The sequence below is a fragment of the Callorhinchus milii genome, unplaced genomic scaffold (assembly GCF_018977255.1).
Source record: "Callorhinchus milii isolate IMCB2004 unplaced genomic scaffold, IMCB_Cmil_1.0 Scaffold3, whole genome shotgun sequence".
NCBI lineage: Eukaryota > Metazoa > Chordata > Chondrichthyes > Chimaeriformes > Callorhinchidae > Callorhinchus > Callorhinchus milii.
In genome coordinates, this window is record NW_024704744.1 from 83550899 (window position 1) to 83569358 (window position 18460).

The 18460-nt window shown below is 38.3% G+C and overlaps 1 protein-coding gene across 9 annotated transcripts in view; it reads left to right on the top strand.

Moving 5' to 3' along the window:
- Window positions 1-18460, top strand: part of LOC103177974 (reticulon-4) — a 56502-nt gene that overhangs the window by 23250 nt on the left and 14792 nt on the right. For 2 of the 9 annotated variants that reach the window (XM_007892404.2, XM_042333680.1), the window contains 3 exons: window positions 2205-2240; window positions 8084-8143; window positions 11981-15055. The exons of 2 other annotated variants lie outside the window; for them this stretch is intronic. In XM_007892404.2, the coding sequence (XP_007890595.2) occupies window positions 2205-2240; window positions 8084-8143; window positions 11981-15055 (3171 nt within the window). The remainder of the gene's footprint in view (window positions 1-2204; window positions 2241-8083; window positions 8144-11980; window positions 15056-18460) is intronic. 5 more of the 9 variants (XM_007892408.2, XM_042333681.1, XM_007892405.2 and 2 more) reach the window with 4 other exon arrangements.

The window sequence follows — 18460 nt, forward strand, 5'->3', positions numbered from 1 at the left end:
CTGGAAGTTTGACTATTTCATTTTTAATTTTGGGGGAGGGAGGATGCCTTTCTTTAAGACACAAAATTTAGTTCCATAAGTTGACAATGATATAATTTTTTTTGGGTGGGGTGTGGGGGGTGGTCAGCCGGTTGACTGACGCATATGGAAACCCATCATCATGCTTAAGAGTATCCGAACCAAACTGAGAATTCCATGCATCCCACCTACACTTGGTAATTCCAGAGCTATTTGTTAGAATGGAATGTGCACTCTCACCCCAGAGGGATGCATTCTGCTTACTAATTCCAGAAAGTATTAGGCGCAGATTGGGAAGAGCGAAGGCTTGGGGCCCCAGAGTGTGTGTTGGGAGTACTGCTGGAGTCTAACCAGCTAAAATTGCATAGCTTGCCATTGATAGTACTGTTTTGCAAGCTTTCCCGCTGCTTGTCCAGCTAGGACCACCCTACTCGTTAGGGCTTTGTCTAGTGGGGTTAACAGGAGCCGAGTGGGAGGATCCTCCCTGTCCCCAGACCTTCTGCATATTCAAGTCCTGCCGATGAGCCTGGCTGTGCTGTCATCAGCAGTGCCCTGGAGTCTTGTGGACCTACCTGGCTCAGGAACCAGACTACTGAGACCGCTCAGAGGGCTGGCTTGATTCTGACATTCTGTTGCCAGAAATGTCACCTTGGAGCCACTTCATCTCCAAGGAGACCTCGCGTACCCCACCTGCCCCTGGAGGATAAGATGAATGCAGATATTTCTAGCATAATAAAACCATAATGGTCATTGCTGATTTTGGAATGTAAGTAATACATAACTCATCATACAAATGAGAATCCGAAAAGACCTATTCGTATTTTTAATGAGTATCTTTCCTACAAGTCCCACCAGAAAGGACTCAACTTTGTCTATAAGACACTTTATATGTGGGAGACTGATTTAATGGGATCCTTAAAAGATCTATTGTTCAAACTAAAATGTTCAGTGCATTTCATTTGTAGTGTTCTCCAAATTGTAATCTTGTTATCCAGGTAATAGGCATGTAATGGCTGGCAACTACTTAACAGTTGTAGCGACAATCCTAAATAAGGATGATGTTAAACATCGCACTGTCTACTACTCTTAACATTCCTAGGACCTCAAGTCTATAGAACATCTTTGCTTCCTCTTCCTTAGATCAAGCTTGGTGTCCCCTAGCCATAAGTACTTAACTTCCCTTTTTTCTTGTTTTTAACCTTCGTGGTCTCCTGTGCAGTGGATTTGGTCCTTCATGAAAGTACCTCATTTAAATAAACTGGTTAGCGATAAAGTTGTTAGAGAGAAACGTGTGGTGAGGCAACTCAAAAAAACATTGAATACTTTAACTGCCATGTAATAAATAGTCCATTGAAAATTGTAGCCCTTCAAACTTAATATCAAATGTGAATCACATTTGATATTGAATGATGTATGCATTTGCACTGCAATGTCTCAACAGTTTGAATTGCAGTGAGTTATGTTTGCTCATAAAATGTTCAGAAGGTTTTTGGCACTTGGATTAGAATCTGTACCATTTATGAGTACAGATCAAAGTTTGGTGCTTAAATGAGCCTGAGGGTAATGTTTTTGCAAGGTTCCTTATGAACTGGGATGTACCCATTTATGGTTGCCTTCAGAAATGACCTCATTAACTAATCTTTACATTTTGGTCATGCAAATTTGCTAGAATAAATCTGTTGGCACGGAATGCTGCAGACCTTTGCTCTATAATAAGAATATTTTTTTCCACTTATGATCGATCATTAACCAGATCCACATTAGTAATTTACCAGAAAAGCGGATTGTTCACATACTGTATGTCTATTTTATGCTGTCACTGAGGTTACTTGTTTTCTACAAATGCAATAATGATGCTTACCAGATGAGTTTGCTGGTGAATGATGCCCAATAAATTCTTTAAATGCAATGGGAGGGAATCCTGGTGAAGCAATACAATTATTTATGGGTCAGGTAAGACTTATTGAACTAAAAATATGCGACAATATCTTGACGAAAGTAGCCATATTTTTCTCTATTCGTTGTCTAGTCTTATCTCTTTTTGAAGTGAACCTTTTCTGCCTGCCAATAGTTAACTTGTATAGTTTACGCATTTGAGAAAATGTGTGCTTTCATCCATTGTTAAATTTTATTGTTTGTGAATGCTGGTAGTGACATGTATTCCGTTTTTCCTGCTCTACTTGCAGGTTATGCTTTCCTAGAGCAGAAGTTCAATACAAAAGGTAACCAAACTCTGAGGTATCTGTTGGAATGGGCAAGAAATCATTAGTGGATTTCTTAGATTTAATTGTTTTAAACAAATGATGTATTAAAAACAATATCCATCGAAATCAGAAGAAAATTCTAATCATACCAATTAAAATGTGATTCTTGATCATTTGCCTTTAATTTTACTAATCACTTAATATTTGGGGGTGGGTGGGGGGGAAATGTGTGTGTTCCTGTATGGCATTTTGGATAATCTTATACCATTTTGCAACACTATCAGTGAATGTACAGGCTTATTTATGGCCCATCCCCCTCTTTCAAAATTTATAGTTAGCTGATGAACATAGATTCTGTTTCTTAAAGAAAAAGCAGGCAGTCACAGCTGGTTAGTACATAGGCGTGAAAGGCGCTTTATGAATGAAATATTGTTGTTGTTGTCCTGATATAGTACATAGGTAGTTTGGGACATATGTGCATGCGACCGCCAGGAAGGTAAAAGGTGAACTAGATGGACTTTGGTCTTTTCTCGTCTAGCATTTATGTTCTTATGTTCGTGTCCCTTTGTTTAATGATTTATTTTTAAATTTAAAAAAAAATTGTGTACAGTTCACACGTTAATTTATAAAACTGGTGAAAATACCGTCTGAAGAATATTTTAAGAACTGGCAAAGGGTCTTAGGCGTGACAAGTTCCCTTTTTTTTAAGCGTTCAACCAACGGATCGGTCATCTCACTATATCCCTCAGTCTTGTGCATTCTGTAACCCCACTGAACCTACTTACTATAGGTATATCTGCTTTATTGAACTTCCCAATGTATTTCGCAATCTTGGTGTGTTTTTTTAAAAAAAGGTTATGGCTGACTTCCCTTCTTACTCCTCACTTCCTAATTTTTAACAGGTCCTCTGGTGTTTGAATTGTTTGCTATAGTTAACATTTTTGATTGATCGCTTTTGTTTTAGCTCTTTGCATGTTTATGCATGAAATGTAGTAATGAAATGCTGATATTGTACAATTTTGTTCCATTTTTCCAGACAAAACAAAATTATTGAAAGCTTCTTTTAAAACAAAATGTATATTCTTCCCGTATAGCTTAATGGATGAAGGCACCACATGATTTGTATTAAACCTCATCGATGGGATGGTCTCACTTTCAAATTCTGTTCTGCTCTGAGTCATCTTGAATGGGTCAGCATTTGAGACACTGCTATTGACACCTGCACTGTGTGTAAGGATTTTCGCTCATCAATGGTTTCCAGAGTTAATGATAATAATCCTTGCATTTGATATAGCACCTTATCACATTTTTGAGAGTCTCAAAGCGTTTCACAGAATATACTGTGAAGTGAATTGCCTGTATATTTTGTGGGAGAAATGCAGCAGCCAATTGCGCACAGCAGTGTCCCACAAACAGTTGTGGATTGATGTGACCAATTTATTATTTGTTTTAAAAGGAATTATTACGCCCAGAAAAGCAATCCGCCAATCGACTAACAACCGGGTTCCTACTTACTGCTAGGTAAACAGGCGCGTGGAGTAAGGAAACTTGCCCGACATTTCGCCCTGCCGGGAATTGAACTTGGGTCTCTCGCTTGCGAGGTGGAGGCTCTAACCCTGAGCTACAGGACTCCAGTTCTTGGGTAATGACCATTGACCGAGTTACCAGAGGGCGCACAAGTATAAAGGATTTTTTTTAACGAAAGCCTTCAGGGTGAGAATATTGGAGAACAAATAAAAAGAAATGTGGAGGACATAAAATGCAATGTGTAGCTCAAGTAACATGTAGTAACATTCAAGTAGGATCATTTGTCTATCTAGTCTATCCAGCAAATTTCTCTGAAACTGCTTATTAAAATCCTGAATCCTTTTAATTTTGCAGGGTTTTGACTTAAGTTCCTTTTTGAAATGCTTCATGGTTCCTTGTAACAACAGTGCTGGTACTTCGACAAGTCTCTCATCCTCTCACTAGAAATACTCAGCCTGTCCTAAGGTTTCACCAATTATAAACGTGATTGTTGGCTTACTTATAGACTCGTATCATAATCCTCCTTGAAAGAATATCCTGGCAGTTTGAACCACATTGTGTGTTGGTAGATAACTGCTTTTGAGGTTTTGTTCTTGTATTGGAGCTTAAAACTTCAGCTACTGAATTTCCTTTCACAAATGTTCCTCTCTAAATTCTAGTAATGTTGACCTTTATGCATAAGGTATTGTTTTGTGAGACATGAACATCTATGCCTTTTTTCCAACAGCTTCTGAAAGTTTCATTAAATGCTCAATTCAAAAACAATTTAGAATGTTATATTTTACTTTGCAAGTGTTTGCATTTATCAAACCGCAAGTAATAATTTTAATGTTTCACAGACGTAAACTAAGGCTTGTGACCACTTATCTTATAATCCCGCTCTCATTCACCTTGATTATTTCTGAAATGATGACTTATTTCTTTGCCTAATAGAATTATGCTCATGAGGTATGTTGAGTTGACTAATTTTGATTTCTGTTTAGATGACAAGCACTCAATATTTGCTATTTCTTTTTTAAGTCATGATTTATCTCTAATGATCGACTGCTTTAAAAACAGTGTTGGTTTCCAGACAGACTTCAAACTTACTCAATTTATGGTCATTAGCACTTGGCAGAAGTGATCTCTGAAAGGTCTTAGCTATCTGTCAATAGTGTTGCTTATTTCTAGTTTTTTTTTAAGTTTTCTGATTCAACAGCAAACCATTGAGAAAAAAATATTCTCAGGCATATTCGCTTTAAATTTTAAGATTTTAAGAATTTTAAGTTATTCAATAGTAGATGGTTTCCTGCAGTTGTATACCTTGTTATGATTATTGGTGAACGTTATTTTTCTGTATCTTAGCTTTTATTTTAATACAGACATTCAATTGTCTTTTCTTAAGCGTTTTGTGTAAATTTGTGCATTAGCACTGTTTTGAAGTGTTCCACAAGGTCTCAGGAAAATTTACTCTCTTAATGAAAATACTTTCAGTCAGTGCTTTTTTTGTCTTGCATTGTTTTGGAGTAGTGTAAAGGATGATCACGGCTGCTGTGATACCAGTCATTCCAGGAAACAGGTTCAAATTCGTGCTTTAACTATAACTACATTTTTTAAAAAGTACTTTTGCACTGACATTTTAACATCACTCGCAAGTGAGAAACCTCTAAAACCTATTTTAAAAGAACTGAATTCACACCTTGAAATTTGGATGAAAGATAGACTGTATGCATTGCAGGCATTATTTTGGAGGTTGATGTTTTTGTGGATTTCTTCAGATTAAGCCTATTCTCACGTGATGTTTGTCTTATGCTGTGGTATTCAAAATAAAATTAAAATTGGGGGATTTAGCAGCACTCCAAAAGCTAATCGTGCAGAGGTCAGGCTGCAAAGATCACTTTGAAGATGTGGATTTGGTCAGATATCAACTGCTGTAGCTTCAGTTAAGTCAAGTGTGTTTCAGCCCCACTTGGAAATAATTAAAAGTTGTTAGGTGCTGTAATAAATCTTCTTGGTCTATTTTTCAGTTCAGTATTATGCACTTATCCACTGGAGAAGTTATAAGTAATTTTTTTATGTTGAGTGCAAAATTGGAACTGATGTAGAACAAGTACATTCAAAGTTGTGTTCCTTGTCAAAAACCGTCAGAAATCCAAAAGTAATTTTGTTGAAGATTCAGTTTGAGTATCTTACCTCATTAAATAATGCTTGCCAGAAGCAAATCTGCCTCCTGAGTATTGCTAAACTATTAGGAAATTCAGTCGATTTTAATAGCAGTGCAGGCAAGCTACTGAACGCAGAAAACGAAGTTGTAAGTCAGTGTGAGGAATGGGAATTGTCTTGACATGTAGTTCTGGAGAAGGTTCCAAATGGCTCTGGAAGGAACCATTGCATTAGGCAGTCCTCTAGAGGGCACTATGAGCAGTGTAACAAACGTGTTTGGGCATTTTATTTGATAATTTGAGATAATTTTTCATGGAAAATGAAAAACTGTTACACTTGGAAATAATTAAAAGTTATTTTAACTTTTTAACATGGCCAAAACTTTCTGGACAAAAATTGCCACAAATGGGGATGATGATTGATTATGCCACAACCTTAAATATTTCTTAAAATGTAAGTATGATATCCTTTTATTCATATCAACTAACGGCTTTATAAGGCTCAAACTTTTTGCACCTGAGTCAGTGCTTCCAATTCAAAAGTCTGAGGAATTATCTATGTGTAATTTCTCTTCCAAATTAGGTCCAATCACCATACCAGTTTGGGGATTTAATTGGTCAATGTCATTTACAATTTGTAACATAGGATATTTGAGAAAGATATAATTTGCAACACATGGTACATGGGGCATGCATTAGAAAAATGTGTAGTATAGGAATTATCACTGAAAGGTATGAATAACGACTAGCTTTGCTACACTAGATTCTTTATTATTGTTCCTTAGCCCTACTCATCAGAATAATTATTTACTTCTTACTGTATTCCTATAAGCCTCTGATAGGTGTGCCATGTAAGGGATTCAAGTTTATGGACCTTATTAGTTAAGGGTATGGGTACATTCACACTACAGGGCTGCTCTGTTTAACGTAGGTTTGGTAGGTAAGGTGGCTTTGAAATATCATCTGTGGGACCTGAATGGCACAATTTAGTACCTTATTTCTTGCATTGTATTAGATTGTCCAGGACATAGCAGCCTACATCTCACCTGCATTAGTCTCTTTGCCTTTCAAATCCTCGCCTGACTGTCCCATTGGATCAATTTTAAGATCCTCGTCTGTACTTTTAAATGCTTCCATGATCTTTCCCACCCTCCTTCTGTGACCTGCAACCCTATACCGCTCATAACTCCCTTCATTCTGCCAACTCTAGTATGCTTCATGTTCTCTGCCTACTCTACCCCATAATCGGTGGTGAGCATTCAGCCACTTTGCCTATGCCCTCAGGAGCTGTCTTCTGAAATCTTTGTCTTGCCCTCTTCCTTTCAAAACCTGTCTAAAGGTCCATCTGGTTGACTACACCTTTGGTCATCCTACCCCAGCTCTTAGGTTTACATTGGGACCAAGTAAAATGTACGTTTTGGGTTTTCTTGTTTTGGTTTGTGAATGTAGCTGTACAAGTGCATTTTGCTTCCAGGTTACCCTTGTATTTAAGTCCATTTCACTGTTTAACATTGTCTTAAGTTCTATTATTGGCCACTTAGGCAGCTGTTGTGCGCAGGTGTTACTTGAGCCTCAAACTTTATGGATGGTCTTCATTGTAAAATGATGTTCAGTTTTTGATAGGAATATTTCAAAATCGTTCTGCACCATATGGTGAATACTAGTGTATCTTATAGTGTAAACAATTTCGAACAAGGACCAAATTAATCTGACTAGTTTTAGGCAACATTTGATGTTCGTAGTGTGGGCCTTCTTCACTTTATTTTTCCTGAAACCCCCCCACACAGTGGACACGGGATATGAGGTGTAGAGTGGTTTACACTGGCTAAACATTTTCATTATTTCTAGCAGTTACAGGGGAAGACAGGGGATTGGATTGAAAGTAGTTGGGTGAATAGATGATCTACACCATCTTAGACTGGGTGAAGCTAATGACCTTGTGTGCTGTAATTTTCATTAGCTGAAAAACAAAATATGTGGTGTTCTGGCAGTAGAACTATGTGTATTTGATAGCTGAGCATAAATCAGTCTTCCTTGATCATTTGCCATATTTGGTCATTACTTATTTTTTTAAAAAAGTTTACAATGCTTGACTCGTTAGGTCTGGATTTCAAGGCAACTTCATGTTTGGGGCCATCGATGATCGTTCAGGTACTAATTTCCCCTGCTGAGGTCCTGTCATTTGTTTTTCAGACGAATCCTTTTTTTCTCCTCCTTCCGTTGCACCTGAATGTGTGATGCAGTCCTCTGCAGGCAAGTCCCTTCAGCTTTCCTTTTGCTCACATCTGCATCTTGTAACTCTTATCAATTTCCTATAAATTTTACTTTTGGTTTACGCTAAGGTGATCACTTTTTAATGGTTATTTACTTGCTAATTAAACCTAAATATATTACCACTGTTTTGCTTTCCTGCTAACTGGTATTTCAGAGCCTTTTGCATTAAGCTCAGATTTGCTTTAGTGCAAAGAATAACTTGCAAGCTTTGGTTTAAGCAACCTATTTGCTTTAACATTTAATGCAACTTGCCTTGTAGAATAATTAAATGCAAAAGTATCCTCTTGTACTCCTGGAAATTATTTTTTCTTTAACCTAGCTTCCCTTTTGTTTGCCACTTACTGTTTCACATGATGCCTTGCTGTTCTTCCTAGCACATTCTTATTTAATTTCTATGCATTTTATCACTTCTTCCTCTTCCGCCATCAGTTCTTGCATTCATTCCTCATCTTTCATCCCTGTTTTCATGTCTTTGAACTTTCTCCTGCTTGTTCATCCCCATATTTGATCACATCCTGCAGTTTGTCTCATCACTACCACATTTTCTTCCTGTCTAGAATTTTTTTTAATATCCTGCCAATTTGAGGCAATGTTATTATTCAAGGACCACTCTTCCTTACTTGGATTGTTTTTTGCTGTGGATGTATAATTTTGCAACAAACGTTTATGCAACTGAAAGTAAAAGGAAAAAATAAACTCATGTCAAATATTTTGCTCAGTCAATAATAATTCAATAATACCCCAAGATAGACTTATAGATCTTTTGAATTTCGGGTTCTGTCCTCAACTAATCTTTGTCTATAGGTATGTATGCCTTATTTGGGGAGGAATTAATTTTGAAATCAGAGTGAACCTAGTTAGTGGGAGTTGTTTCTTTGTTCAGTCTTCAAACTTGAATCTGGATAAGCATTTGGGTGGGACAATGGCTATGGAAAATATTTGCACGTTGGTCTGTTCTCTAACTTTTAGGGGAAAGGGAGAAAATGGAAGCTGGGGAAGAGAGGTTTTAATTTCTAAAAAATTGTAAGACCTGGTTATAGCTTGCTTTGTTTGGATTTATATTAATAACTGAAGGAATTATTCTGAAAATCAGTTCCTGCAGTAAAATCCTTTTATAAATTGCTTTTAGTATCATTTGGGTGTGGACTCCATTATGTACAGTATAGTACAGCCTGAAAATCTGAAAGGTGTGCAGAAAGCCAGTCAGTTCTATTGGGTCAAATGGCAATGTGGTGATTAAAGATGTGTCCTGCTTCTTGGGTTTCAAAATGCATTGTTGTGTGATGCGCTCTGATGTAGCCAGCCAACTTTCTGCATGCATATTAGTAACTTGTCTGGTAATTTAATTAGTAATGTCATAATGCAGAAGCTCAGGCCTAGATTACAGTCTGTTATAAGGCTGGTTAGGATTTTGTGGACCCCAATAACTTATAACGGAGCTGTCAGTATATTTGATTGTTTAAACATATGTGTGAACTTGGAATTTGAATATTTTGGGAAGCATTTAGATATGTTTTTAAATTGGATTAGGCATTGATTCTTTTCAGGTGATTAATTTTATTAACTTTCAGAGATTTCAGGAGCTGGGCGTATTTGTATTAGATGGCCTGCTTGTTTTTAAAATGAGAAGATCATTCCATTTGTCTTTCTGCTATTTCCCCATATGTAATAATAATAATCCTTGCATTGGATATAGCGCTTTACCACGTCACTGAGACCTCTCAAAGCGCTTCACAGAATATACTGTAAAGTGAAGTGGGTGAGACGCGGCAGCTAATTGTGTAATAAATCCCTTGCTGGCCAGAATTTTTTTTCCATTTTATCTGGAAGATTGTTGGCCATGGCACTGAGAAAAACTCCCTTCTCTTTTCAAATAGAGCCATGGGATCTTTAATGTCCACTTAGCACAGTGCACCACCAGCACTGCTCTGGAGTGGCAGCCTAAACCAGGGATCTGCAACCAGTCGATCAGTACTAGGTGACGTCTTGCGCATAGTCAAAAACGAGGGGCAGGAGCGATATTTACTGTAGTTGAAACATTAAAGTTTATTTTTGTATTTTGAGATCCATGAAATACCTTCATTTGTTTTCAGTTTTACTTAATACTGCTGTAGTTCTATTGCTCCATCCTTTTATCTTTTTGATGCACGAGAGAGCCACTTAATGACAAACAACCTATTGGAGACCACTGGCCTAGACCTAAATTGGATTTGTTTGATTTTATGTAATCTTAAATTGTTTACATTTATTGCCCTTAGTCTTTGATATCTGCACTCGTGATTAATTGACTTATTGTGTGTTTATATAAGTTTTATATATTTTGGATGTTTTATTTGTTGCCGGAAAGAAAACACTTTTCAGCCCATGCTTTATTTGAAAGGAAGTGCCATTTTGTCCCTGTTCAGAGTATTTGTGGTCTACATTTTTAAGAGCTTTCACCAATGGAGGTAACTTTAAGAAAACACTAATTCTACCCACTGTAACGAAGCCGATTAGAGTGAGTTATTAAATATATTATTCCCTTGCTTACAAAAGATTATCTGGTTCTATAGTATACTGTTTCAAGCTGGTCTGAGCTTTGTTTTTACACTGAAGCTCCTACCACCTGGATGTGATGCCAAAGTGACTAATCTGATCCCTTTCTGTGCTTATTCAACATTCATGATCTATGACCCTGTACTTCTGAGGTTTGGGGGTTAGAGAAGAAAGTTGCTTGTGGTGTGATTACTTTCTATGCATGTCCAGAACATCTGCCTTTGTGAAAATTATGTATAATGACTTTAGATACATGCATAGATGCCCAAACTTTACTTATTTGTTTAAAATAACAGTGGGGAAGCTAGGACAGTCAGACTTTGCTCCTAGCCTTTTTATCCGGTTTTATTACCTTTGCAGTGATTGAGTTATTCTACATTTGACTCATACCTGATGTAATTGAGCCACTTATGCAGTGATATCACATGTTCTGCATGTGCAGTACAGCGCATCGTACTCTCATCCTAGCATTGACCCTTTTTTCATTCTGGAGATGGAGTACCAACTCCAAATAACGCAACGCTAGGAAATTCGACTGTTTTACCTTGTGGGTTTCTTGCATTGGAGTTATTCGTGTAACTGATCCAAAAAGATAAATGGGTATAGTTGCTGATATAACCGAGCTTTAAAGCTTTAACATGAGAATTAAGCTTTCGGTACTAATTTTAAGGCAAAACATATTATTTCCTTACAATCAAATACTGTCGTTATGCGCCTTTTCTCTTGCAAATCTAGGGGGTGGAGTCTCTATGATGGCTAAAAAGACCTTTTAGTTTAGAAATTTGCTTTTGTGTATAATGGGACAAAAGCCACTGGTTGGTGATTAACTTGTTTAAGCAAATAAGAAAAACGGTGTGCATAAATTTGAAAAATGATTGTGATGTACACATTTGAGAGAGAATCTTAAATCTGCACTTTTTTCTCACTGAATATTTTTTTATATAAAAGAGTGGCAAAATTAAATGAGAGACCTGCATTAAACTGGTGGGGGTGGGTGGGTGGCGAAGAGGCAGTTTTGCTTCATCAGACCTGGTGCAGACTCTTGTCATTTGAAATGAATGGTAAAGCATTAAAATCTCTCATCAGGATTTATTAATATTTAAGTGTGGCATTTGTTACAGCCATAATCATGAAATCATTCAGGTGGGTTGGAGTGGTCCTTTAGCATGTTAAGAAATGAAAGTTTCTGATTAATTGTTTGATTATCTTATGTTATACATGACAAAATCAATTGAAACTGTTACTTGACTTTTCCCGTTTCCTTTTCATCTATGGTCACAGAGTTTTCTGTCAACTTGAAAGACCAACCAGTGCGCGCCAAGCCTGTGGGACCACAGGATGCTGCACCTGTGCATGTTGAAACTGTTCCTGTCTTCTCTGTGTCTTCCTTTTCTTCTGCTGATTCTATAACTGAATTAACAATATCCACAAAAGCAGTCCAAAATGATGATCTTACACAGACTGAAGCACTCGCAGACACAGTTTCACAAACAATCTCTGGTTTTATGGAAAGTACAATGGACAAACAAGTAGCAGATGGTTTAGAGAAAGTTCAAGATGTTATTGAAAAGATGGAAGTGAAGCCAGCATTTAGTGAATCGGTAAACCTCGAATCACTAATTTCTGTTGGTGAATATGAATCCGATAGGGAAGTAGAATCAAGTGGAAATGAATTTGAATGGACTGTATTGTCTGTGGCTAAAGAAAACGTACCAGAAAAAGCCAAATTGGATGAGGAAAGTCTGACAAAGATTAGTAAGATTGCAGGTGTAGATGATCAGTTGCAAGGTAATTGGGAAGTTGGTTTGGAAACAAATATGGGATTAACATCTTATGAGGAAGCATCAGGAACAGGTTTGGCCTTAGACAAAATTGTTGAGCAAAAGGAATTCATGCAGAATGTGTTAACAAATTTGAATGAGCAAATCTTAGAACCAGTTGACAGTGGTCTTAATTTTTGTTATGGAGACATTTTGGAAGTGAAGGGGCGGATGAATTTAATGCCTTCTAGTACAGAAATTGAGGTAACTATGATTGATACTGATGTTGCTAGTGAATCTACTTTTACTGTCTTTGGGAAGCCTGTTGAAACTGTTGAGGTTCAGGAGCAGGCCGATTCAGAGAAGCCATGTGATACTGAAAAACAAACTGGGGATCAGGATAGTGGGAAGCTAGGCTATGCGGACTTGGAGAGTGTCCCCTTCATTCAACAATCACTTGAATCAGATGGAAAAGAAAAGCCCTCTCTGGCTGATAAAGTTTATTTTGCGGTTTCAGTAAAAGGTGAACCTCAAACTGACATGACGTATGCTACATTTGACTCTTACAACGTGTTGGAACCTCCAAGGTCGGCTTATCTAACCACTAATAACCCAGTTCCTGAGGATAGTGGGACCATTAGAGAAAAGTCAGTATTGGAAGAAGCTTCAGCAGCACCACAACAATTGGCTACCATCAAGTCTGAAGTGGATAAGGAGATTAAACTTGCAGAAACTAAATCTAGTTCACCAATAGATAATGCAAGTAAATTAGTTTCAAAGATCGTCCCATCTGCTTCTGAAATGTATTCCCTTGATGGCTTAGCAGTCACTCAAGAACACACTGGGGAAACTGAGGCTCCAGGACAAACACTACAAGATCATGCATCAGATAATCTACAAACCAGCTCTGCGTTCAAGTTGCATCAATCAGCAATAGGAGTGGAAAAAACTGAAGAAGTTGATGTGGCACAAAAAAAAGAATCTCGAGATTCTCTTGATCCATTTAAAGCTTTATATTCTATGTCTGAATGGAGTATTGTAGGAGAGCCTGAAAAAATGCAGGGTTTAAAGGACACAAAGGCACCTTCTCATCTCGAGAGTGTTAATGTCACAGAATGTGCCACTACTCCTGAAGAACCGAGACATGGTCCAGTGCAAGCTGTCGCTCAAAGTACTAAGGAGGAACAAATTGTACATGCATTTCCAGAACAACTTGCGTTGTCAGGCAGACCTGCTCACAGCATTACAGGGGTGTCACCAGTACAGGATACATTTGAGGAGCTAGGCTCAGTTTCTGTCGGAGAAATTGGTGAAGGTACTGTAGTTGTGTCAGAACAGGTTCCTGTTTGTGAGGAAGGAGATTTTCCAGTACGTGTATCTGTTAGTTCCACTATAGTTCCAGAAGTTAAAGTTGAGAATTCTTTGCTGTTTGGCTACAGAGAGCCTGATTCCTATGAAAATATGAAACCACTTCCCCACTCCTTTGAACAAGTGTTGTTGACAAGTGAGTTTGTGGAAGATTTTACACTGATTGGTGTAAAACCTGAAGTGTCAGCTGACACTTTGGAGATGAAATGCCAATATGGAGCTGTGCCTAAGGAGATTATTAGCAAATCTGAGCCTGAACTGGTTTTGGGAACTGAGATGAGCAATGTACTTGAAGTCAAATCTGCTGAACAGCTTCTGCCTGATTACGAAGATATTGAGCAATTTGCGTTTTGCTCTTTATTGGCCCAAGAGCCAATTGAAATTCCAACATTGATTAAGGATCTAACTGAAGAAGTTCTGACTGGTCCGTTACATATTGAGGAGAAAGCTGCAACAGAAATTAAATCTGGTCATCAGCAAGCTTCTGGAGAAACGTCGTCTCGTCCAACTGAAACAGCAAAGTATACTGTTCAAGAAGCTATCTCAGCTCTAACTACAATTGAAAATATTGCTACACCATTAATTGCAGAGGCAGAGCCAACTGAGGATATTGTAAGTGTTGCTAAAGGACCTGCTTTAGAAGCAGTGTCTGAAGAATCTGATTTTGTATCTTCCCAGCCAATAGATTTGATGGGTACTCTGTCTTTACAGGGTGATACATTTACTGACAACTTTAAGGAAAAACAGGATAAAGTTAAAATTGATAGTACTTCTACACAACCAGTCGAGGAGAAAGTGGAGATTGATACATTTGCTGACAACTTTAAGGAAAAGCGGGATAAAGTTAAAATTGATAGTAGTTCTGCACGACCAATAGAGGAGAAAGTGGAGATTGAACAAGGGCATCTAAACACTCAAGAGGTGTCGCCTTCTGCTGTCATCAATGAAGAAGTAACCAAGGCTTCAAAAGAGGTGGTGACAAAAATCTTAGAAACTAGTGTTGCCCTAGCAGAAGTGTTAGGAAAGGAGGAAAGAGCCAGAACATCACCCATGGGTCAGCAAGAAGTTGATGTACTCCACGCAACTGCAGAAGAGGCCATCGTTAGTAAAAAATATGTTCCTCCCGAAACTGTAATGTCAGAATTGCCTCCTACTGCTGAGAGCAGTGAAGTATCTTCTGCTGATCCTGATATTGCTGATCGTTCAGTAAAGCTGAACAAAAAATCAGGTAACCATCTCTTGACCGACTTCACAAAAGCACCCTCACTTGTAGATAGTTTCATCACAGTGAAATTAATTAAACTCCTCCCGTCTTGTGTGCTTGCTTTTAATACTACCTTAACTGCATGATTGTGCTGAATGTTGCAATTGCTTTCTAGATGTCATGTTTGTCTAATGTTCATTCATCTTTTGTAAATAATATAAACAAAATTTGACATGTTTGCTTTTCAAAATTACTTTAACCCTTTTTAAGAAAGCTTTAGTGACTTATTCTGGTATGTCAAAGTTTACAAAATATTTATTATTTTTGCCATAGTTGCATGTGAGTTATGATTTAGATGTACTACTTTAAAACTACTTTTGCAGGATTATTATAGATTTATTATTTTAATACAGTTTTTCTCACAAGAGCGCTGAAGTTACTTCATCATAGTTGTCAGTTAAAATGACCAAAAATATAACAATCACAAGCCTTGAAGTCAAAAGCAACATTTTGTTCTAAATGTTTTTTTTGAGGACTAGGTGTCACTGTGGTTGAGTTTGGCAGTGTTCATTTCTGGACGCTACATTCTAATCCAGCCCACTATGTATCTGGTGCATATGTGCATATGTGCGAGCTAAAGGGCTTGTTGGGTGCAGCAAATAGAAATCGCTGTACCAATGGATTTCGCTTTGAGTTTACCATCGTGTGGAGGAATCAACTACCCCAATACCAGACTTAATTGTTTGATGTCTGTGACATGAGAACATATTCTTTTTCCCAGAATGATTTATCTTGATAGTGTATGAGCAAATCAGAATTTATTGTTCACGTGTTACCTGTAAAATTTATCTTCTCATTTTGTTCAGGTTGTCATTTTGGGGAGAAATGAATGCTAACTGGCTGAGATTCAGCCACTTGATGCATCTGTTGTTTAGAAAAGTCTTGTGTGTGGGGAAGGGAAGAGGTGGGAAAAAATTATCTGGCTAAAGTCTATAAAGAAATGGTTACTACTGTAGATAGCTCAGGACACAAACCTATATACCGGACAAAACCTAACCCAAACTGGTTGAAGAATGAAATTGTGAGGTAAGTTTCGAATCTTTCACAGCCACTGCACAACATTCTTTGGAGATGTTCCATTTCAGATTTGTCTCCTATTCAGTTTGTCAATATGACAGATACAAATATCTTTTGACACGAGATGTTGACATTTCAATTGATTTCCAAAACCACTTAATACAAATGACAAAAGAGTAACTGTCATTTTGACCACTTTCACAGTGCAAAAATATTAATGCTGCAAGACGGATATGTATTTACACACGCTTGTTTTGCATTTTCATGGAATGGAATGGGAGCAGAGAAGCTGAAAGCCCGACCGCTGATGGTGAGGCGGGCTGGGTGGGGGACATGGAGAAAGCCGATTTGTCACATTTGCCCACTTCAAGAGTTCACTTTTGGGTTAACATGCACACCCATCATCGTTACTGATGGTACACAATTACTCAAAACACATTTTTGAGGGTGAATGTTGAGGTCTCAGGCGTACTGATGTGATCCTGCTTTGCTGGCAAGGTCCTTTGCTTTTTCTGTAGCTGCCAGGGCTGTTTCTTTAGCTTTCTCAGTTGTCTCTCTCCCTCAAGGTTTTTGCAGGTGTTTCACCTTGCATTCTAGCTAGAACGTACTCAAACCCCTTCAAAGTATTGAAAATAAATTGTCCGTCAGTTTAATATACAATTTATCCTTCCTTTGAATGAGATGTTAAACCGAGGTCCTGTCTGTCTCTTCAGGTGGATATCAAAGATCGCATTCAAAAAAAAAAGAGAATTGAGTTCCTCCCGATGCCCTGGCCAACAAATCCCCCAAATAAGATTGGTCATTGAATTGGTCATTGTGTAAGGGACTTTGGGGTTCACATTAGGCTAAAATCGTTCTATGGTTTGCAAGTTGGTGGATTCATTAACTGGCTGACATGAGCTTTGTCGGCTAGTTCCCTTTGCCTCAGGGTAACGTTACCTCTTACTCCTTTAATAGACCTGGCTGCTGAGGACCAAGCCATTTAAGTGAGCAATGGCTTTACTCGTCTCAACATAGCTCAGTTATTGATCTTGTCCTACATTCTGCCAAGGAATTACTTGTACACTTGATCCGAAAGAGTTAGCTTAGGGATCTCACCCTTGAAAAGTGGGATCCCAAGCTAATTACTTTGGCTTCTGAACATTTGTCAGCACCTAAGAGGGGCCAGATGCTGGGACTCGAGTCATCACTGATATATACCTGTGAGCACCCTGCGGCCGATAGTCCAACATACCTCCATGATACTGCTGAGTGCTATTCACTGGAAAAGTACCGTTTTTCTATTTACCAGGAGGCATTTCTGTCAAAAACCAATCTGATATCAGCAGGACTGGATGTTATGAAAATGCACTCACAAACATGAGGGTCACCCTGTGCTGAGGTATGAGTGTACGGTATTAAGATGACTTGTGATGTAGTGCTTTTTGTTTTGGTCAACTGGGTGTCTGGCTCACAAGGAAACCCATCACCATGCTTGAGAGTATCCAAACCAAACTGAGATTTCCATGCATCCCACCTGCACATGGAAATCTCAGAGAAAGATTATTGTAATGGAATGTGCACTCTCCCTGGAGGGATGCATCCTGCTTCCTTAATTCCAGAAAGTATTAGGCGCAGGTTGGGAAGAGCCAAGGCTTGGAGACCCCAGAGTGTGCGTTGGGACTGCTCGAATGTAACCAGCTAAAACTGCAAAGCTTGCCATTGATATTACTTTCCTGCTGCTTGTCCAGCTAGGACCACACTACCCATTAGGGCATTGGCTTGCATGGTTAATAAGAGCTGAGTGGGATGACTCCCTGCCCAATGACTGGTCAGTCCTTCCAGGCCCTGTCGATGAGGCTGGCTGTGCTGTCATTAGTAGTACCCTGGAATATTGCGGACCTGCCTGGCTCAACAACCAGACTACCGAGACCGCCACAGAGGGCTGTCTCGATTCCGACATTCCATTGCCAGGCATTTCACCCTGGAGCCAGTTCAGCTCCAAGGAGGATACTCACTAATGTAGTGCTAATTGTTTTAACTTAATAGATATCTGCTGTATTGCAACATTTTCCCTTTTCCTTGAGCTGTTAAATATTCCAGAATATTTAGAAAAAATCAGAGGGTGCTGATTTGTGTATGTAGGTTTATACTGTCCACTTTTTGGAATGTGCATTATTTGTGGACGTGCAAGATTGTTAAACCCTGTTTTTAGTACTCTAATGACTCAAATATTTTCATCTTGAATACAGATCTGGTTTGCTGATTAGATAACTAGCTGGCTAAAATCTAAATTCCTATCTGTTTTTAAATTCCCTGAGGTTGTCTTCACTCCAGAATAGTTGAATGAGGGGCTTTTCCTTCATTTCTCCA